Source organism: Homalodisca vitripennis, chromosome X (genome assembly GCF_021130785.1).
Source record: "Homalodisca vitripennis isolate AUS2020 chromosome X, UT_GWSS_2.1, whole genome shotgun sequence".
Classification (NCBI taxonomy): Eukaryota; Metazoa; Arthropoda; class Insecta; order Hemiptera; family Cicadellidae; genus Homalodisca; species Homalodisca vitripennis.
This window is the reverse complement of record NC_060215.1, coordinates 143,964,422-143,988,575: the sequence shown is the minus strand read 5'-3', so window position 1 is coordinate 143,988,575 and position 24,154 is coordinate 143,964,422. Positions and strand designations below refer to the sequence as shown.

General features: G+C 33.2%; 1 protein-coding gene across 1 annotated transcript in view; it reads left to right on the top strand.

Moving 5' to 3' along the window:
* The window catches only part of LOC124369652, a 63,373-nt gene extending 39,505 nt beyond the window's left edge, over positions 1–23,868 (top strand). The window contains exons 2-3 of the mRNA XM_046827704.1: positions 722–1,543; positions 18,428–23,868. Of these exons, the coding sequence (XP_046683660.1) occupies positions 722–1,543; positions 18,428–18,448 (843 nt within the window). The 3' untranslated portion in view covers positions 18,449–23,868. The remainder of the gene's footprint in view (positions 1–721; positions 1,544–18,427) is intronic.
* The last annotated feature ends 286 nt before the right edge of the window (positions 23,869–24,154 follow it).

Genomic DNA, 24,154 nt, shown 5'->3' with positions numbered 1-24,154 from the left:
TGGAGTAAAGTAACTGTAGTCCCATCAAGTTCTTCCTCAGTAGATGAACTATTATGTTTTTCTCATGAAGTTGGCTATCTTCTCCTAATCTTCCTGTTCTGCTGAAGTGTGTTTTCTGTAATCAGCTTATGAACCCTATCTCAAATGTTCTGGGTGACTCTGACTATTAAGTTCCAATCTTCTGGTTTGAACTCATTCAAAAACTCCCCTTAAGCTTAAAACTAGTGAAATGCCATTGTCTAGCTCGTAACAGACTTGTAATATTTGGTTTCGAAAAAAGGATATACTAACTTCTTCTAAATCATGTTTACATATCTAGAATTGTATGGTATTTCAGTTAATCACCACTAGGTGAAATTCTATTGTCCTGAACTCTTTTCAATTGATGTCGTTTTGTTTGAGGAGAAAAAATTCCAATAGAATGTGGTTTTATGGTTAGTCCCGATGTTACACAGGAATCAAGGAAGACCCCCAGATAGGACCTTCTCTATCTGTTTTAATTTTACATTTTACGAGTACCTCCTTATGAGTGTGTGAACCCTAATCGTCAAATCTAGATGACTTTCTTTTCTATAAATGTATAGTTGCTCTTTATATTGCAAGTCAATCCAGAAGGTAATTGGGTTCATAGGTTATGAATAATTTAATTTCCGTAATAAATCTATTACAAGTTTTCCTATTAATTATTGTTTCGTTAACTATGTGTGTCTTATTGTTTCAGGTTACAATGCGTCCTGGTTTTCTGAACACATGCCTAGTGAGTTTGTATTTCCTGATCGCATCTGCCGCGTCCCCACGCGACAAATACAATGAACACCTGCCCGAGGTGGTCAAGTCCGTGTCGCCGGACCTGAGCAAGGAACCCACTTGCGAAGAGCTCCGAGCCATGTGGAGATTCTCCAAGCGGCAATCTCGGGCCGCGGAGAGCACCAACGAGATACCGACTTACCGCGACCCGTTCGCGTACAACGTCTGGGAGGACCATGCTAGCGTACGCAGTGTGGGCGGGCGAAAGATACAACGACCGTACATCTACGGTAGGTTGGTTCACAACATCCAGCGGCCCAGGATACCGGAGAACACTCCGGACAGGATTAAATCCTACGAGGAAGTGATAAAGATGATCACCTCTTCGGCGCACAACCTGAAACCGCACAACCGACGCAAGCCTACGTCCATCCGACTGGTGGGCGGCAACAACGGACTGACCCAGATGCACCTGAACGCGCAGCAGACCGGCAGCTTCCAGCACCTCAAGGAGCTCATCCAGTCCGAGCGCGCCAGAGAACTGCACGAGCAGAAGATGTCGGAGGAGAACGCCCGGGAGGGCGCCCTCCAGTACCAGAGGATGATGCAGGATCAGAACACTGCCGGGTACGTAGTGAGGGATCGTGACCGTGACCGTGACCGTGATGATCTCAACTTCAAGACTGGCAGGAGCAGAGGAGCCATGGAGGGCGTAGTCAGCTTTCCAGACGTATTGGCGCCGTCCAAGTACGACAGCGACTACTACTACCTGCAGAGATCATACCCTGATACACTGGTGAGTACACATCTTTTACTCCAACTGTTCCACTCAAGCTGTTACCTTCTCCTAAAACTAACGCTTATTGAATGATAAACTATAAAGTAATGTTGCTCACCAACTAAACATTCAATCAGATCTAATATTCACGACTAGAGAACGTTAACTTGCCGCTGCAAACATTCTCACGTGCACTTTCTTAGTAATCAAGTAATATTGATACACTACCGTAACAATAATCAGTAAAGATTGAAAAAAGAACATTTTTATGTATTATTCTCAAAATATTTCGTTCTTTAAGTTAGCTGTTCCTAGCTTCCAAAATACATATGGTTTTACTGGCTAAAGATGGCAACTTCTGTTTCAGCTTTAATTTTGTTTTATAAAGACCTTTAAAAGGATATTAATCTTGACGGGCGTTCACATTACAAATTATTAAATTGGGCCCGAACTTTGGTATTTTATGGGCAGCGACAATCTTGCAATGCTAACAGAAAAGTGCACTTTTTCTACTCTACATATGTAAACTGGTTTTTATAGGTGCGGTCGTTTAAAGGTTAATATGGGGCATGCACACTTTTCATATACTCTGTACAGGGTGTACAGGGTACATCCACGTACCCTGGGCATACTACCAGTGTACCCACGAAGAGGTTTAAAAGTTTGATTTTATATTACTTGCCCATTTATCACCGAATATTTTCAAACTCTACACAATTAATTAAATATGTTTTAAAAATATTCAGTTAAAAATTTTCAGCTCTCTAGCAATTGTTTAAACAAAATGGTAGCATTTTGAAAAACTATACTTTAAAAACAGTATTTTTGGTTTTGTAAAATTATATATTGTCATATTCTAGAGAAGTAAAGCATTCCAATCAGAAAATTGGAACATAGCTTTTAAAAAACCTACAATTTCAGTCCACAATTATTCGAACAGTAATCCATCCACAGCGACACACTGATAACAGTGCTTACCAAATGAATCGTAAGCTCTTACAAAGAAATTCTGCGGTATCCAGAGAATTTCCTCTTTAATTGATTTTTTTAATTGCTCATAATTATTGAAGCTACGAGTATAAACTTGTTCCTTTAAGTAACCCCATAGAAAGAAATCACACACAGTTAAATCTGGGGATCGGGGTGACCAATCTATAAAATTACTTCCACGACCAATCCATGAAGGTTGTCATTTAGTAATTGCTTGGCAGGATTTGCGAAATGAGGAGGAGCACCATCTTGATTGCTTGATCCATTTCCGGAACCGTAAAATGAGACTTGTTCATTTAAAACCTGTTCATACCTATTACCAGTCATTGTACTGTCTGAAATGTTGTAAGATAGCACCCTATTACAACTGACAGCTGCCCAAACAGTAATTCCTTTTCATTTGAGTAGAGTTTGTTCAAGAATGTGTGGATTACTGGTGTTGTAATAATTACAATTATGCCTATTTACAGCACCATTGCGGTAGAAAGTGGACTCGTCTGAAAAAAACAATTTAACTAGGCCCATTAGGATCTAGCTCATGAAACTCAATGATACGAGAACAAAATTCCACTCTTCTATCCGGATCATCTTCAAAATGATTATGTGGTAGGTGACTTTTTGCAAAATTTAATTTTGTTTTTCTTAACTGGTCTCTGTACTGAAGACTTTAGAACACCAGTTTCAAGTTCAACCTTCGTTAGTGATTTCGGTTTACCTGGAGAGCCGAGCATTGATGCACATACTAGGACTTCTCTTTCCTCATTTAATCCTCTAGAGTACTTTTTTACAAAATTTCCAGTTTCTAACAAAAGATTTTTCCACTTAGTTATTGTTGATTGCTAGGTGGTTCAACTTCTGGGTAGGCAACTTGAAATTGTCTAATTGCTTCTGTAATGTTGCCAAAAGCAATGGCCCAGGCACAACACTTCACTTTTTGTTCAACATTAAAAGCCATTTCTCGAACTTCAATATCAGTAAAACTGTAATGGAGGAGGTTAGGTTATGTGTTTATAGTAAACGTAATATTCTTCAATCAGACAGCTGTTTTCAACAATCTAAATAACTGTTCTTTAAAACTGCAACGCAGTAATAAAATCAGGCAATTCAAGAAACGCATTTTTATAGGAAGCAAAATGGTAAAATTTTCAATATGTCACCATTTTGTTTCTACAATTGTTAGGGAGCTTTAATTTTCACAGAATATTTTAAAAATATACTTTATTATTTGTGTAGTGTTTGAAAGTGTTTGGTGCATAAATAGGGCAAGTAATATAAAATCAAACGTTTAAAGCTATTCGTGGGATCTTCGTATATAAAATTATAAAAAAATTACAACATTTGATCAGCAGCACAAAGATCTCAACGTGATACTCAATCATATTCATGTGCCGAACAGATCAGAAGAAATCAAAGTCAAATGTTTTCCTGCTTCGGTTATGAATTTAAAACGCTGGTTGATTTACTGAGAATATTTGTAAATTAATAATTTACTAAGAGCTCATTATTTACAATTCCCATAATGTTCTTTCCTTGCAACAAACGTCGAATTTTACTATCACATGTCTAAGACACATTTTCAATATTCAGTTGTTATTAACAATAAACGGTCTGTACTTAAAATTAATATTTTGAAGCTACAGACCTTTTCGATGCCATTAGAGTTTTCCTTCTAACGCTAAAAAGCCTTGCGGTAAAATATTCCATGCAATAACGAAATATTTAGTTTTTATACACCACACTGGTTGAATACATAACTAGAAACATCTTTGTTATTAAACTTTAATGGCAACAGAAGGTTTGTATAAGTCTTCCTCCCTCTCTGATATGTTATCTCAACCAAACAAAATGTACTTTAATAATGTGTCCCTAAAAGTTAGCAATGGCTGGGCGTCAGGTCACTTTTTGAGCTTCATCCGAGGTAAGTTATCCTGGATCGTTTTCAAATCATCGTTGTAATTAAGTATATATTATACTTACACACTGGACTGTCTGCATGCACACACTGTAATTAACCTTAGCTCCATAGTAACAAATCGAATAAATTAACAGTCATAGGGCGAAAATTTTAAGGCTTTAAATCTTGCGTTAAAGACAGCATGTTTCAAATGTTATCTTCCAACCTGAGTAGTAGTGCCCCCTGTTATCTCATCATTTTGGACTCTTATCTTATCTTATAGATAGTAGCTCATGCATTATCTGTTTGATAATATCCTCGCATAGATAGTGATACTCATGCTTTATTATGTTTGATAAAATCATCGCACGAACTATATGATCTTCTATTCTATTTGACACATTAGCGTACCTACCGTTGCTCAAGACTGATTATGAATTGTTTATTTGGCAAAATGACCTCAAAAGGCTCGTAACACAGTTCTTTCTATGTTTGATAATGTCTCTCTGGCTCATAATATCTGTTTTATTTCCTTTGCATATATTATTATTATTTCACATATGTTTAATACAATGAGATGAGAACGGGAAGTAAAAGGCTAACAGGGTTGGATTTTGGAAAAATATTTTCTTACTGAAATTGGTAGAGTGAAATAATGGTTTTTCTTGATAATGCCCCTTCAAAATATCAACATTGTTTACTGAATATTTTAAAATTGGAAGGGGTAACTAAGAATATCTTTGATTAAAACCTTAACTTCTTCTGAGAATAATAAATTATCGGAAATATTCTTTTTACAACGTAAATTATTTGTTAATCTGCATTTTAGATGCAATTTCGCAGAGTGCAGACCCAATGAGTTATAAAATTATTCAATTAATAAATAATTTTTAACATAGCTTAGAGGAGAAAGGATTAAAAACCTTTCTCACCCTTACCCTCTGAAAGCTTTCTCGTTGAAAGTATTTTAATGTAAATCCCTTTCATATTCTTGTGTGTTTTTTTAATATTGGTAAATACTTTAACGATCATCAGGTTATGTGACGAAAAACACACTGAAAGAAGACTTTAACAATCTTCAACTTATTTAACAGAAACACAATGAAAAAAGACTAATAATCTTCAGCTGATGTTGTGGGAAAATATACATTTACTGAATACTGACAGTGATTCAGCCACATAATTAATAACGGGTGTATAACGAAAAACTTAAGAAAAGTCACTCATGACCGTTCTCAAAATCGTGGAGTTAGCTAATAATGTGGAAGAATTTATGAATAAAAGGAAATCTGTGAGATATTGGTACTGATAGTGGAAAACATAAAATAAATAATAAATAAAATACATAAAATAAATAAAGTAAATAAAATAATAAATAAATAACGTCTTTATTCAGCAAGCGTTCTTGAAAGTTATACTCTAATGAAAACATGTAATGTAGCCATTAAAATTGACAATAAAAGTACATACTGGCACAAGTTATATAGTGTATATTACCTTTAATATGACATTTATTGGATAGAATCGGTTTTTAATAACATAAAATAAATTGCTCTGTTACTTTACAAAATAAATTAATCGTTGGAACGTATTCGGTTAGGGAAAAGTTTTAGATAATTTATGTATAGTTTTGTTCAAGACCTTAAGATGAGCTGTTTGAAAATCTCGATGAGAATCTCTATTTAAAAAAATAGATACTGAACAATACTTTTAAGATTACTGTGATGTCGACGACGTGCTGATACATCATGAGAAAAATGATCCTCATGATGAGATAGGCGCCTTTGATCGTTAAACGGTTATGCCTCTTGGTTGGCTTTGGCTCTGGCGGTTGACCTACATTGGCAACGTGGCTTACCGGTCGTCATCTAGGCAGCCACCCACCCTTTGTGTAAATGGACCCTAATTAGTAAGCCTCAGGGCACCTGATACCTCTTCATTACTTGGCTCACTAGATCAAATCCTAACTTATTTCTGGCACACGAATCGTACTGATGTTTAACGGTCAATGTTTTAATTCCATTGAAGTAAGTCAATCATATCGTAAGACATTATCGCGAAATAACTTAGTGTTTTATACAAAGTCATGAATAATACTTCAGAATAGTCTAACATAAAGTTTTTGAGGCATAACTTTGCAAGATTACGTGGATAAAAACGTTTGGCAGTGATACTAATACTGTCAAAACCTCATAAAATAACGATGACGAGATGCTTTTTGGACACGAATCTTAACCACTTCTTAGTCTGGTTTCGGTCTGAAATGAATCTACAGTCACCCACCTCATTACAACATGAATATTCTCACATAATATACTATTCATTAAAACAATTTTTAATGCTTTTAAAGTATCTAATAAAAATTATGCCGATTTAATTTGAATGAAAACTCTGTGCATTAGTTCTGATTTAATTATTACAACTACTTTGCGATAAAGAGTTCCCCGTTTTATTTCACGATTGTAAACTCGTTGAGTAATCAATCTGAAAGAAAATAGGTTTTCAATTCAGTTCATTGCTCTACCGTCTTGCTGATTTCTCCAGTTCTTGCATAATTGCTAAAATTCTGAAACAACTTTGATGTGAATAGGTGAACCCAAGAAAGCTCAATGTGGGTTGAAGCCACAAAAGTCTCCTTAGGTTACAGAAGGTATTTGAATAAATATATCATTCTATAGGTAACAAACAATCTTTAAGAAGACTTTGAAATATATTTCGACTCAGTGAAGTCTCCATTCTTTTTTCGCTGTTTCACGATTATTAGTGAATGTTAAGCGATGTTTATACCTTTATTTATATACTGTACGTATAATTTTGTGAATATATTTAAATATGTACGATTATATTTAGGATGACGTGGAAAAAATAGGATTAAAAGTGTTTAAATTTTAAAAACTGTATCAGAGGTGCCTGTCACACAAACATGCTGTTGCATACTACTGTGTATGGCATTGCATCCATCATCTTGTATGGAATTTAAAAGAAGGATTTCTACAGAGTATCTGTACCGTAGAGGTGGTGGTACATTCAATATACAGCCTTCATGCAACTAAATAAATCTGCTCAGAATACTATAATATGTCAAAGAGATTTGACTGTAAACATAAATAGGAGGAAACTAGTAATATAAATTATTTCAAGATAACAACAGAAAAATTAAATGTGGCTGAGGCTCCTTTTATTATCATTCCACAAAAACTTACTATTTTACAACTGAACGTGTAGTTAATTTAAAAACATTACGGTCATTTAAAAAATCTTTAAAACTTGTTTCGTGTTTTAAAATTTTTTTCTACAAAATAATTGTTTTGAAGGCATAATCAGATTATATTTTAAATTAACGACTCATAATTTAAGCTTAATAAAGTTATATAGCTTTAAAACATATATTAAATATAATGGTAAGAATGTGTATACCTTTTAATAGGAGTTGTGATTATAACACAATGAATTAAAGTAGTAACACAAATAATCTCGAAACAGTGCCTTGGTAAAATTTCTCAACGATCCTATAGGCTGTGTCGCAAGCGCCACTGGGTGGGCGATCCACGTTGTGTCGCAAGCGCACTGGGTGGGCGATCCACGTTGTGTCGCAAGCGCACTGGGTGGGCGATCCACGTTGTGTCGCAAGCGCACTGGGTGGGCGATCCACGTTGTGTCGCAAGCGCACTGGGTGGGCGATCCACGTTGTGTCGCAAGCGCACTGGGTGGGCGATCCACGTTGTGTCGCAAGCGCACTGAGTGGGCGATCCACGTTGTGTCGCAAGCGCACTGGGTGGGCGATCCACGTTGTGTCTCAAGCGCACTGGGTGGGCGATCCACGTTGACGATACAACGGAATTTCAGCTACACATCAAAGTGCCATGTAAAAGACCTACGAGGAGATTGGATTCTCTCAGGATTAGACATTCCATGTCTCTAACGTCTAACTATCTCACTGAATGTTAGTAATTTTATTTAAAATATTATGAGTTCGAAGTAGATATTCCGTATGTTTCAGTAATTGTCATGAAGGTGTCCGCTTGCAATTTTTAGATTGTTTAATTGCATTTTAAATTAAATTATTATTCGTTTAGTGAAAAATTCTTATATTATTTTGGTGATCCTATCAGCTGACACAGTAATAATAATAATTTTATTGCTTTAGAACATGTACATGTTATAGCAATTGTCAAGGAAGAAAATAAGCTAAAATTTTGGATTCATACATGACATCTAGGTTACTTTCATACATACAATTTATTCCATCCATCCTACTGCTCATTCATTCGAATTTCCCACTCTAGCACCAGCGTCAGTCAGCCAATTATGTGGTCACCCAAACATGTGCCATGAACTCGTCTGTATTGTAAAAAGCTTCTGAGAGCAATGCAGTTTTCAGACGAGTTTTAAATACCTTAGGCATTGCGGCACTTTTCATGAAATTTGGCAGTTTTTTGACAAACTGAGCTCCTGCCTGAGAAGGCAAACGCTCATGTATTACCGTCCTGTGTCTCCCAGTTCGGTAGTTGTCCCTGCCTCTAGTCTCATATGAGTGTATATCACTACCTCTGATGCGATTGCATTTTGACTTGAAAACCATAGAAGTCTCTAGAATGTAGAGGCAGGGTAATGTCAACAGTTTCAGATTTCTGAATACTGGTCTGCACGACTCTCTCCATTGTAGTTTTGCAATTAATTATTCTAACGGCTTTTTTAAAAGTGTAAACACTCTAGAGAAATGTGTATTAGCACAGCCTCCCCACAAGACCACTCCATATGACAGGTGGGGGTATATCAATCCATAATACGCAGTCTGGGGCCATATACACAAAACTCTTCTGCTGGCGGAAATGTTTAGAAATGAACCGTTAGAACCACCCTGCACTGTCAATAGAGGTCAACCGCTAGGCCACGTCCACCAAGTACTCCAAATTCTTTTATCAAGAGAGCACTTGCGCAGCTTTTTGTTTGTAAAGACTGTCTAGATGTTGTTAATGTTGTAAATATTCTTTACTGTTTATAAACAACAATTTTTTATGTTCTGCATATAAACCATGGTAAATTACAGATGACGCCATTAATTCCTTTGACGGATTAATCTAAATACAGCAACGAAATGGAACCCCTTCACCCCTCGATATTGACTCAGTCCATTTGACACGCATAATCATTCAGATTGGTTAAATTTGGTTGAATACAATAAAATATAGGACCAACATATGTAGTGTTATTTTAAGGAAAATTGTCGTTACGAACCATAGCAAAGAAGTAAATTCTGTTCAATACCATACATGTGGGCGTGGCCTGGGAACAAAGAATTGTTTCTAAAGGAGACGTAATTTCTATACTATAAATCACGTAATTTCCAAAACATGCTGTAATATATCGAGCGAAAGAAATCTTGACAAGGAATATACTGAACGTTTTGAATCGCACTACTCAATACATTTGTTTCAATTTCGGGTTCTGATTCTTATTTCACTTGTTTGGACAGTGTTTTGGCACTATGAAACGTGAACATTTATCATTTATTCGACAGAGCGTTCATTTTTTGCGCATTCTAAAGTATTGTGCTTTTAGGGTCCTTGTAGAAACAGGCAATGATGGATATATAGAAAAGGCGTTGTTGCATTATCCTTAACTCTAAACTGTCTACAAAATACAAGTCATCGTATTTAAATATTTGCCTTTTTCAGAAAAGTGAGTAGATGAATAAAAACATTAAACAAGATTGTTTACATTGTGACACTTTCAGAGCCAAATAACAACAACTCGAGTGTTATTCTTCCATAAATAACAAACTTCATACAACTCGCGTGTTTGCTGATCTTGGAGGGGTATGGAGTAATTTATTTAAGTATATAGCTGTTTTATTTTGAAATATTCTGTACTTGGGAAGGTCTTTTCACTTTTTCAAAACTGGAGAATGATTTAAATTTAAAAGTACGATTCCATTATTTTCTTCCTTTCCCAGGGTTTTGTTGGCCCAGAATTATTTCTATCATATAAGTTTTCAGTTGATTTATATAAGGCTTGTATATAATAATTTTGGAAAATTATAACTAAAACTAAATGCATTTTCAATAATTCTGCGAAGTGAAGATAGGTCTAAAAACAAGCACACCGCTACGGAAAAACAAAAATAATAAGTTTTACTTAGTCGTTTCAAAATTGTCATTAACCCCCCTCCTGACCCTAACAGAATAGTTACAAAAATTATTTAATATGTAAGATCGATGTTGAAGAGTTGGTATTTTACTCATTTTAAAGTAAAGTATTAACAAGAAATATACAATAGTTTTCACCATGAAACTAAAGTGCCGCATAGCGTTAGATTATGATTAACGCGTAAAAATTTAAACTTAATACAAATTTTCCCTTCTCCACATGTGTGTCAAATCGAGTTTGACTATTATAAAGACAAGGTAAACTGAACTGCTAGAATAAAGATAAAATAAAGTATGGAGTAATCAGGAAGTGCGATGAAAATAATAATGAAGAATAAATAATAGCCTGCGAACGTCTTTAATTTCTTATTTAATCAATTCTTCGCTTTTTTCTTTATTTACTTCATTAGGAAATACATTACGTGAGACCATAACACCTTTGATATTTACAGTATACATGGACAACTGTGGATGTTGAAGGATTAACTCTGTGTTTGTGCTGTGCATGATATATGTGGTGAGCATGCCTTACGTTGTACGTTAAAACGAAACGTCACATAGCCTTTCCATAGGGATGATTCTAAAACTGTCATGACAGTTATTTTAAGCGATCTACTTATTATTTAAACAATTCCAAATTATAACTTTGTTAGTTTTATTGTAATTTGTCAGGCAAATTTTGTAATAAAAATTTTATTATTATTTAATTTTTGTAAATCATAAATTAAATTTACAAAATTCCATATAGAGTTTGAGTAGTGTTAGTGTGGTTGTAAAACTTTCTTGTGAATACAGTCTTTTACAAAATATCAAGCATTAAGATATTAGACAAAATTGAAATATTAACACATTGAGAGAATGTCTTTCTCAAAAGGCTTTATATATTCCTTAGGATCTGATTTACGTTAATTTTACATAATTTTTCTATTTATATAGGTAATTTACTCTTATTTGTGGATATGTTTCTACAATAATAAGAACCGTAAAAAACAGTATTCTATTATCTTAAATTGTGACATTGCAAGTTATAAATAAATTGTAAAAGTTTGTTTTTAAATTTAATTTTACTTGTCTATTACTCTTATATTTAAGTATATTTATCTGAAACGTATGTTGAGGATCAAAAATGTATGTTTTCTATTTAGTTTAATATTTATAAGTTATATTATGTATGTATTATTTTGTTCTATTATTTTATTTAAAAGGAGTACCATATTATTTTCTCCTTCCAGACCTTATGAAAAATTATTTCTACACTTTAAAATAAATGGCATTTTGAAATAAGTGGCGATAATGTTTGGAAACGAATGTAATAATAGATTTAACTGATAGTTAATAGATAGATCTGATAGTTATGAGTTATAAATATAAAGAATTATATAAAAAGCAACACTAAATCAAAATAAACCTATTTTCTCCGTAAACCGTGTTTAACATAAAATATATAGATTTGCTAGAAATTTCAGTAAGCCAATATTAACATTGTATGTAAAAAGCAGGTTAAGCCATACAAAAATTCTGTTAAAACCTTACATTTGATCAAAGAAAGACTTTAAATTATCGGTTGTTTGATAACTAAGGAGTGTTTTATGTTTTTATTAATGTTTACGTAAAATAAAAATGTGCTTGATTACTACCTAACGCAAACCAGATAACGTCCCTTTTCCTTGTGATATATAACAATTAACTTTTAGAAATTATTTTCAGTAAAAAAATCTATATATTGGAAACAACTCACATTGTCGTAACTAATTGGTTTTCAAGTAAAAAAAGCAGGACAATTTGTACATAAAAAGTACATAGTCGTAAAAATAAATAAAGGTACCTAAGCTTGTATTTATGACCAATTTTTCTCAAAAAAGTATTAACAATTACTTTTAAAAAGATTCTTTACGTGTGTTTATTCTGTTTATTATTAAGTTTGAAATTATTTTATATATTATTTTCATTGTAATAAAATTATTAAATTTAATTATACTAAGAGTTTTTAATGTTGACTGTTAACTACGTACAATATCAGCCTAGAAGTATTTGACTAAACTACTGTAAATCTAGGATTATGAGGACATCTGGAGGATTTCTGTGAGTTGGGTTGTCTCAAAGAGGTGTTAGGCAGTTTACAGTTTTTACGGAAAAATATCTCCTCGAACTGGAAATTTCCAGTTTTTTAAATTTCCAACTCACGATAAGACAGGGATATGAATGTACAGAGATCGGGCTAATATTGTATAAAATAATTGTATTTTTTAACTTTAATGTATAATTTTTTTTTATTTACAATTAAATAATACTGTTTACATTTAGTATTTCAGAAATGTGTCAGTTTAATTCATAGTAATATTTGATCAGGAAGTTACAAGACGACCCACTACTACACGAAGTATCCAAGTAAACAGTAGTACCCTAGTAACCTGTTACAATCCGCAGGCTTCAGTTCCAGGAAATCAGTCGTCCCTGAATAACTTTGTTTGTTATCTCTGACAGCCTAGAGATAAATGCATTCTGGTTCGACACGGACCCAAATGCTGTTTCCCATTTGTCTGAGGTTTGATACCTAATGCTAGTTTTCTCTTAATGTTTTTCAATTAATCATGCCAATAAATTGTAATATGTGATATTAAATTCTCTTACGGATTTAGATATCATGACAGAAATAAAAATCCGAAAAATAGTGACAGTGTAAAAGATTACTATCTCAGTCATTTTAAAACACCAGTTTTGACAGTAGTGGCAATCAACAATTTGAGTGCAGGCTCTGTGAATTGGAAATACGGCATATCAAATTTTTAATTGTTCCTTGGCTGCCTTATTGTTTATACCTATGTTAAGAAATGTATTAATATTTAGAACTGCAAGGAAATTCATATTGAAATTCTCTATAGTTGTATTAGGTATTAAGCAATTTGAAGGAAATGGAGCAAGTCATTTTCATAGTCTAGTGAAGCCAAGTCATCATTAGTTAACTAATATCCCCTACTAATCAATAGAATACAAATATATTACTTTCAATTAGCTGATGAAATTCTTTGTGTATCATTTGATTTATATTTGCTCTTCTCCTTAAATTTTTTGTCCTACCTCTACATATTGCTATTTTAGTATTCCAGTCAGCCCTCGATCTACAACTGGGAATTCTAATTACTTACTGTTCCAAAAAGGTGCGAATGTATTTTATTCGGACTAATAATTTTTATATAATTGGGAAATTTTATGAATGTTAGAAGAAGGGTCAGTGTTAAGTTGTAACTTGTGTTTTATGTGTTCTATGTTTTTGATGTGGTGGTCGTTGTCGGAGACTCGGTGTAGAACTGTAGAGTCGCCATCAGTAGGTAAGTCTACTTGTTCCATCTATTCAAATGGCTATAGTATTATACTTACTCTGACTCTGAGTCACTTTGCTGGATGTGGATTTCAGTATATTGTATTTTCTTTCTTCAGGTTTAGGCGCCAATGTTATTTGTGTGGCCTGTTGAGAGCGCTGCAGACACGTTTCGACGAACGTATGACGTCGTCAGTTTTGGTTAAACACCCTGATTTTGCTTTCAGTGCAGACTTCAGCATTTCTTGACTACATAGGTGTTTTCGGATAAATTTATTTAGCTCTCGATGCGTTGCATCGCGTCACACAGTGGTTCAAAAGTGTTTTTTTTTTTTTTTTTTTTTTTTTTTTTTTTTTTTTTCAAAAACCTGTTTTTCAACCATAGCACTCAATTTTCCCATAAGTTCTAATGTGTCATTAAATCGAATTAAATAATAATATAATATTTATACACATAACCCATTTTTAGAAAACCAGATTTATGGATTAATTATAATATTTCATTAAGCTGTTTTTTTTTTTTCTAAAATTCATTAGAAAACATTAGACTTACATGTATATATTTACAATTTTGGAATATACCAAAACGCATATAGGTTAAGAAAACAACCAAATGAAGATAAAGAATCGTTCTACCTGCATGTTATATAGGCTATTGTAATTGGCTGAGCGTTAGCGAAGCCTGTTATTCTGGCGGCTGGAACAATTTATCTTCAACCTGTTTAAATTTATCTGTATGCCTGCGTAATATATGAATAATTAATTGAGGCATAGACTTTAAACTTTGTATGAAGCTTCATTTTATGTATGAAACTTCAAATTTTATCCAAGGGAGGAGAAATTAGCTGCACGTCTTTCTGCACGATATTTTGAGAAGAGAAATTGAGCCATAGATTTGAATTTGGCTAATTTTACTATCACTTATGGGGGTAACAAAATTTTTCTTTTGTCTTTATATATCTGTCTTTCTGTTTGCAAAGGCAAGCTCGAGTTCTATTATAGTCCATGTCCGCCCTTGGGATATGGGTGAGCATTAGCAAAGCATATCAGGCAAGGGAATATACAGTGCATGAATATATCAATTTTGAACGAACCTAAGTATGCGATATGTGATATCACTCTGTATTTTATAGTGCCTATAAAATGGCGTTGTTTGTATCAATTTTTTTACAAACAACATTAACATTAATTTTTTAATTTATTACATTTAATGCATGTGTAATTTAAGATAACAGGAAACAGCAGTTGAAAATATTATTTAAATTTAAATATACTGAACATTACAGAAAAATATTTAAAGTGTAGTCAATTGTCAGTAAGTTCTGTAATGGCTCTTTGAGTCGTTTTTATAATTCAGTATTTTCTATGTAACATCTAGACTTTGTTTAAAGATCTTTTACATAACTAGGAAAAATATTGGTCTTTTTATTTGTATTTATTTGTCAGAAAACACATGCTCATATTTGAACATTAAAGCTCGTTTTGTAAGGGTTAAAGTGGAATCCCTATTAAAAAACTGGGCCTTTATTTTTATGACGTAACGAAGTTGTATCACTCAGCTATTGAGAGCAAGACTTTCACACGCTCAGAGAATACAATACTACTGAGCTCTTTACCCATAATCCATAAGATGTTTGAAGTCCCGCCACCACCAGTAGACTCACCGGATTCATGTGGTGATTCTTTGTTAAATTTATATTGAACCCAGTTCCTATAATTCTTTTAAAAGTGTTCTTTTTTGTGTTAAGATTTGATTGAAATGTAGTTTTTATTTTAAAAAGTGCTAGTGTAAATTGAATTTTACTGTGCTACGAATATTTTCCACAAACCTATAGTTCTAATAATCACTCATTGTCAATTAAAAACTCACATAAAACAGGGTGTGGAATAGAAAAATCTGACATTTTTAGTTCTCAGAGTAAAACAGTAACAAGCAACACAATATGATATCTACTGCTTGAATATCAAAGTATGGAGTAGACAACAGACCTTGTTCTATGCGTGAAAATAAGTAGAGATAAGAATTATAACAAAACTGTATATCACATCATTACGGTGTATTGTTATAAAAATATACTTTAAAAAACATACATTTTTTGGTGATTTTAAAAATTCGCTCTGCTGAACGTTCTTTAATTGTGTTATAAAAATAATTTATAAATATTTACCCTATTAAATATACTAAGCTTACAATATATTATAAAATTTTTATTAACAAGTTAGATTTAAAAACTCAATATCTATTAATGAGAAAAGCGTTGAATTTCAAGACGTTCCTACATAAGAGGGCATGTACAGTATATACAAGTAATAAAATATAAAAGATAACGAGACAGTATATTACTCTTCACGTATCTTGGAATCGAAAAATCATAATTTTGAGGTAGAACTAAATATTTTGAGTTTTTTTACTAAACGAACCACTGTGCGTCGTGGCTATTCACATAACTTACTTCAGTTCAACGAACAGCTAATCAAACAATTAGCCAATGCCAATGGCTTAAGGGGCCCATACACGGTCAATATTATTGTGTAATATAATATTGCACAATAATATTGACCGTGTATGAGTTATATTGAAAGCCAAAAACTGGTTGTGCAATATATTCAATGAAGTCAAAAAGTTTATAAATCTATTTTACAATCTTGAAAATATTGAGTCGTGTATGAGCAGTATTGCGCAATATCGTGCCAATTATCCGGTAGGCAATTCTCCAATGACTCTGTATCTAATCTGACAAACTTCTTAAAATCATTGGATTCATTTGTACGAAGCTCATTCAGCAGTATATCATGAGTAAACTGGTTCCTTCTTTTTAACCACTCCTTCATCCATACCCGCTTCTTTCTCTTCTTCTTTGGCTTCACTAACAATGCGACCACAACACACGCTGCAGCATCCACATTCACACATCTTTACCATACACGGCACACGAACTGCCTTGCCCCTCGGTAATTTTGATCACTCTGATTGCGTAAAATTATTGAACTGTGTGTGTCCGATCCTTCAATATCATTGCGCAATATATTGCACAATAATATTGACCGTGTATGGGCCCCTTTAGTGTAGCAGGTACAATCGTTATCGCAAGATAACCGTATCAAGCAACGTCGAGCGTGGCTGCTGCTTGGATTAGCGACCGCTGAGCGATCTTGTCCTTGCAAGCAGCCCACCTGCCCGGCCATTAGTGTTGGTTTGGAAGTCACCTTTAAGCCGTTGGCCCCCAGGTTAAGTGTTAGAGAGGGCTTCTTAGCTATAACTTCACCTGGTAAAATAAGACATCTTAACATTACAATTCTAGTGGGAAAGAAATACCTCAATGCACTGTCCCGTTCCCATCACTGTCTTATCGTAATATCATTGAACATTTTTATATCCTGAATAGGATGTTTACATCGAAAAAACTTTATTTCAATCCATACTGTAAAGTAGCGCATTATAAATTAATTACTGCTGATATTTAGAATCTTAAATGTTCCACTATGATTCCTCAATATCTAAGCAGTAGTTCCAAATACGGACAAACATCAGTGACGATAAAGTATTTGATGTAATAAAGTAAATAACGTAGCTATGATGGGAAAGCTATAGTGGCTTATTCAATGTGAACTTTGAAGCCGATTTTCAGTTGAACATTATTTCGTTATTTCAACACCAATTTCGTATTTGAAGTATACTTTCTCTTTAGTCTCAATCTAATTTTTCTTTGATAAATATTTTCAATTATAATTACTCAAAAATGGTGAATAAAATTTAGGATGTCGCAAAATATTATCTATGATTATTTTAATAGGTCAAAATTACAACCGTGTACAAGGCCAACAGCTACAGTCTTCAATGCACTAAAGACTTAAGCACTACTTGTTTGTGAAAAGATATTGTTGTCACATAATGAGTTTTAGTTTATTTCTAGGTAAAAGAAGATATTAGCCACCTGAATTAAACATCGTCAGTTACTTACGTAACATCAAGAAATACTTTGTTTGAAGGTTATTTTTGACGATGGAAGGATTGTGAAGGAAACAGGATTTTTCCGGACATTTGCCATCGTTCAGTGGTTCGATGTCGGGTCAGTCGTAGGTGGTTAGTAGACGAGTGAAGACGTATTGTGACCTGTATTCCGTAGTTAAATTTTAATGATTAGTGTTTTGTATAGTTTTTTATTAAGTGCATGTTTATAGAGTTAGTGAAGTTGACAAACAACATGTAGGTTGTGATTCCTGACTTAGGCGTGCCACAACGCTTTGGTAAGATTAGTTTATTTTAACCTAGTTTGTAATTATGTATTAGGTTAGTTCTTTACCTGAATAAGAGATCAGATTGCAGATCTCGAAACGTAGTGTTACTGATTTCTTGTTTCACTGAACGATGGCAAATGTCCGGAAAAATCCTGTTTCCTTCATCAAGAAATAACTGTTATGGTACTTATTGCTAGGGTTCCAACTGTGGTGTCCATCCTGCGTCTGGTTTGCAAGCAAACGTGTCATCGCTTCAGACATAACCTTAAGCTTTTTATTTATTTCAGACACTGTCTGACAAACTGGTTCAGTCTGTTGCAGGAGCTGCCTAATCCCTCGTGGTGACGCCTTTGTGTGCAGCATCCCCACCCAGACTACACACCGGTGCACATACGCTGCGGCCGGTCACATTAGTGTAGCATAGGTGTTCTGTTTCCCCTACTGTCTACCCAGCATTTAAGTAAACATAAATGTTCAGTAGTATTAATGTCTTAAGCTAAGGGAATCTTCTTAAACTGTGCAAAAGACGGCACTACAGTAGGGACCACCAGAGAGTGCACTTGAGGGAGGAGCCTATTTGGCGTGTGACCTTGGACTACCCGAAGACTGAGCTGATGAACTGTTAGTTTGAGGTTTGTACAGTACAACACTTTGATAACGGTCTTTGTAGCCGGCAGCACGCTATGCTAGGCGGTAGTTGCCGTGTTGTGCCAAATACACTCTTTCGTGGCCCCTACTGTAGGGCACGTTTTGGTATCTTCTAAATAGTGAAAGTTCTCAGAAGTGAATTATGATTTTTGTATATCTTAAAAGTCATTCACTTCAAATTGATCAATAGGGTATGAACCCTAACAACGTGGCATGAGAATAAAGCGTGTACTGGAGTTTACATGGAAATAACCAAAACAAGGAATTTAATTATAGCACTGTTTCAGTAATCAAGTATACCAGATACTGTAGAGCTGGTTTTTATAGAATTCATATTTTTATCAGCATTGAATACAATTCAAAGTAAAAATAAAAGTTTCCTTTCAAATACACTCATTCGCATTCGGTATTTTGATCTGATTTAATTTACTCATTAGCCTCAAGAATAAGTTATCCACATTAAAAAATCTCATTTTTCACCATTTGAATAAGTTTGTTTCAAATCAATTGTTTGTTGAGCGACAAGTATTTTTAATACTGCCAGTGTTGCCGATAAATGATAATCGTTGATAAATTACATCTTAACAATATAAGCGATTAAATTCCAACAAACACGGTAGCTACAAACCGACATAGGTTGCTGTAACTATTGTTAGGGCTAGTTTTTAATGTGTGACCTTTAAGTTCCGCATCATCGTCTTATTCTGTACATAGATTAATTGTGTCCGATTCTCCAGCAAATGTTCAACAGAACACAAAAGTATTGAGAACAATTCATAAACGATCTAATTAATACTAATAAGTGCTTTTAATTCCCGAGTGAGTAAATTAAATTTCCATTATTTCCTGCACAAACATCAGTAATAAGCAACAACTGGGTAAAGACTTAAGTACATACCATGTTCTGGTATGATATGGTATATACACACTTCTTTCTCCCAAACAATGCTTACAATCCACAACCTCATTTTGTATATGAATTCTCCCTTTACCTGCGAAATAGGGGTACCTCTGAATTTATAACCTGACATTTACATTTTGTTCAGTTACTGCGATGTGAAATAAATTTAAAATGAGCTTTTTTAATCATAAAAATTTTCTAAAACAGTAAAATTGGTCTAAAACCAACTAAAATAGTGTAAATTGTTACATACACACGTATATTATGTCTTGAAAGTTGCGACCGTTTTGCCATTGTGAAACTTACGAAATTCTCCGTGGCAGTAGGAATGGATCTGTATGTGTCTGAGGTATTGGAGAGTGATAACAAGATATGAGTAATTCATGAGTGCGTGTGTATCACAGTGAATGATACAGCCTGGCGAGCTGTTGACGAAATATGGAATGATGACACACAGAAAGTAGGTTGTAAAATGACATTTCAATAATGTATGTAAATACTCATGATCACATTCTAAATAACTGTTATACAAGTATATATGTTATTATTATTATCGTGTAAAACCATACTATTAATATATTGCTTAAAATACTAATACATTGTAATTTTAATATTTGTCTTAATTATAGTAGTTTGTTCCATATTTAGTTTTAGGAAGTAGAAAGGAATTTGTAGGTAGGACATAAAAGATACCCACATTTTTTACAAAGAACTACACATATGTTTAATACTTTTAGAATTTATCCTGCATAAAACTTTTGTGATTAAGTAATACATATCATGTTATTTTGAGATTACACATACACATATTTATGTAGATTCACATTTTACCAGACAAATATGTATGTTATTTTGCTACACACTATTATCACGATGTGCAGACAGTAATTTTAGCAGCATGAAAACATGGCAAGTGGTTAATTAATTGTGTTTTATTTAACGAAAAAACATTACATTTTGATATACCAACTAGAACATAGTTACTTACAATATAACTTTAATACTGAGTTTATATTTTTTAGACTAAGTTTAAAAATCCCAATCCAATGTGTATTCAAAATTTCAGATGCCTGTGTAACATTGCAAACCACTTTTAAAAGACTTTAAAGAAAATTAAACGCCGTTCAAGAATTTCTAATATCACCCATCCATAATATACTACTTAGACTTTTTAAACTTTTTCTAAAATTTATGGTGCCTATGTTGTATTAAATGTAATTTTATTAGATCGAGTACATACTGGTTTTAAATTTAACCTAAAAATTCTTATGAATAATCTTCTACAACTTTCCGGTCCCTTTAACACCATCCAAGAAGGACCTAACGAAAATTTGAGATATAATGCGAATTTTTTATACAATCATTATTTTGATGCTACATTCAGCACTTGCCCTTAATACTAACAAAACATACTATCGCATTAAGCAATACTAAAAAATGCCGTCTTTGAAATTTATTTTCGAACCAATAGTGTCTCAAATCACACACTAACCATATATGATTGTCGACTTTTATTTAGTAAAACTACTTAAGAACTGTACCTATTGTATTGTTATGGATCTTTTGATGGTTAGTTACCTTAAAAATCTGTAAATGGAAAGAGCTTGATACTGATGAAATATTGTTAGCACTTTTGTACGATGGAACCATTGCTTCTACATATTGCTTCATACAACTTAGATAGTGATGGATAATGATTACATAGGGTCACGTTAAACCCAACTGCTGCTAGTAAAATACCAAACCTTTTGGTTAAAGATTCTGCATTCCGGTTAAAAGACATTTAATATGTAAAAGACCTAACCCACTAAAGAGTAACGTTTCATTTATCCTTAAATTCAGTTTATTCTGAAAATCAGCTTTAAAAAGACAAACTAAGTTTGAAATTTCCTGAGCTTTATTAGTTCTTTACTGTTACACATCCAGCATTTTTACGCTTAAAATACTCCAAGCTATAGGGTAGAATACTATTTATTTTCTTTGCTTAGTTGGTCTCTATGAATCCAGACCGCACTAGTGTCGGCCTGTAACGGTTTGCAGGTATTTCCCACTCGAAGCCGCTAGAGTCCGCTAGTGACACAAGATAGCCTTGCACGCTTTAAGTGTACATAATTTATAATTACACTCCCAAGACCCGCTTAAAACAAATTCAATGTCGCTCGCTAAGCCAACCGGATCTGGCGTCCACCTGCGTCTTACCACCTGTGTGGGCTGAGGTGACAACTTTGACAGAAGACAAATATCTTCATTTATAACATAGGGGCAGCTTTAGATTCCGCTTGCAAAGTGGAAATACAATTTATATATTTTAAAAGTAACTTTACTTCTGACGATTGAAGTGCTGAATATTTTTTAGTTTCACTAACACTCTGAGTAATACTTTTTAGTAATACCCGAGTAATACACCCTGATTACTACCTGAGTAATAAAAGTAATTAGACATTTTTCTTATGTAAATTCTAAAGGCCCATCGAAGACGATATTTTACAAGAACGCATCTTAAGATTTCATTTGGGAAACTTGGATTATTACCTATTAATCTCGTTGTTGTGTATTAAGTAATGTTATAAGGAAAACGATCCATAAAATGTCTTGTATAAAGGTAAACGATAAAAGTTATGTTGAAACGAGTTAACGTGTTTTATTTTGCTAAACTAATGACTTTATAAATCCCAATAAAGCTTTGAAATTTCAATCTGCTCAAAGGTCTATTCAGTAATATAAAATCTGTTGAATAGGATCTATGAAAATGTTTGGAATCACTCGAAACTTGTTCTACAGTTCACAGGTTTGTTTCAATTTTAATACTTTTACCATTCACCACTCTTAAAAGTGTTGAAACTTTAACGAAAGATCTATAGTTTTTAAATAAGTGTGTTTTTATTAAATGTCGGATGCAGATTCAACAGAAATTTAAAGAGTCTAATTCATTATTAGTAGTATTGTTAGGGCCTTGCTATGTCAAATTCTAAATATGTACGATATTTAGAATAAATGATATTTATACATAATACATAGACATTTTTAATTATAAATTATGTGGATAGGAAGGAGTGAAGATCTTTCAATATGAACTCGTTTTATGTCATTTATGATAATTCCACCTTTAAAATTAAATAGGGTTTCTAATGAACCAGAGTAGAAAATTAGTGTGTTAGGATGCGTTGTTAATATTTGTTAGAGAGTTTAAGATTTATTTTATTGGTTTATGGAAATTATTTAAGGTCTCTTTTAAGGAAATCGTTCTCTAGTGATGATTGATGTAAAGAAAATGGTGCTCTATTGTGTAGTTTAAATATTTGTTACAAGTCTATAATGTGATATAGTAGCGATAGTGTTGTTTTTGTAGCTTTGGTCATTATAGGTGTGGTGCGGCCTAGAACACAGCTTACTGAATATTAAAGCTTAACAGAAAATGTTACATATACTGTGTATAATCTTTTAGCATAAAAGATATTAAAGTGATACAAAACTTACTTCGATCAGAGAGATCTATTGCTTTAAGATATATACTCAAGAATGTAATTTAATTTCTGGTATATGATGATTATCACTAATTAGTTAAGGTATAACCTTAACTTGGATTGCAAGGGAATCTAACAACTATGAGAATTGCAAAACAATGTTTAATGCTTCACTTTCCAACACCATCTTATTAGTATACAGTACTTGTAGTAGACTTGCATTATCTAATTGTTCTTCTTTATCATGGTAGCTGTTGTGTGTGTAATATATGTCACTGCTAACACTATTATGGATTGTAACTGTTGTGGATAATTTTTTTGAATACCACTAATAAAAGAATTTGTGTGTTATCACATATAATTATTATAGGATGAGACAATATGAGGATAACAAAGATTGAGCCATTGTTATAAGCAAGGCAAAATTATGTAGACTGATTTTAACGCAGTAACATTAAGCCGAGAAAGATTTTATTATTGTAATTGTAAGAGGGAAAGGAAAAGAACACTATTTGTATATTGTGATGTAGAATTTAATAATGGATTTTTAACCTTTTAGAATAAGGAAAGGTAATATTATGAATTATTGCAAAGACTGTATAGGAATAGTATTTATATAAAATAATATTTATTATAAATATACATTTGATAAATTTATATGAATTTAATTTAATTAATCAACAGGTTTTGTTGGTGTAGTACCCCAAATTCAAAATAAAAATGTATTTTCGAACTTGTCTATTAGTATTTTATTTACCTCTACTAAAATTTGCCCATGAACTATTATTTAGTCCAATTCAGCTAAAATAAACTAGTGATCAATTTCTAGGAAATTCGTTTTACAACGTTGTTACGGAATTAAAATTAGTATAATAATAGGTCTCTGCTTCAGAGTAGAATGTAGCCTCTGTGGGAAACAAGGACAATTTCGTCTGACTTTGAATTCTGACTCGATAAGAGTGACTGCTTTAGAAATTTGTCAGCAGTATACATAATTTTAAAAATTAAAAGAACACAGCAAGAGA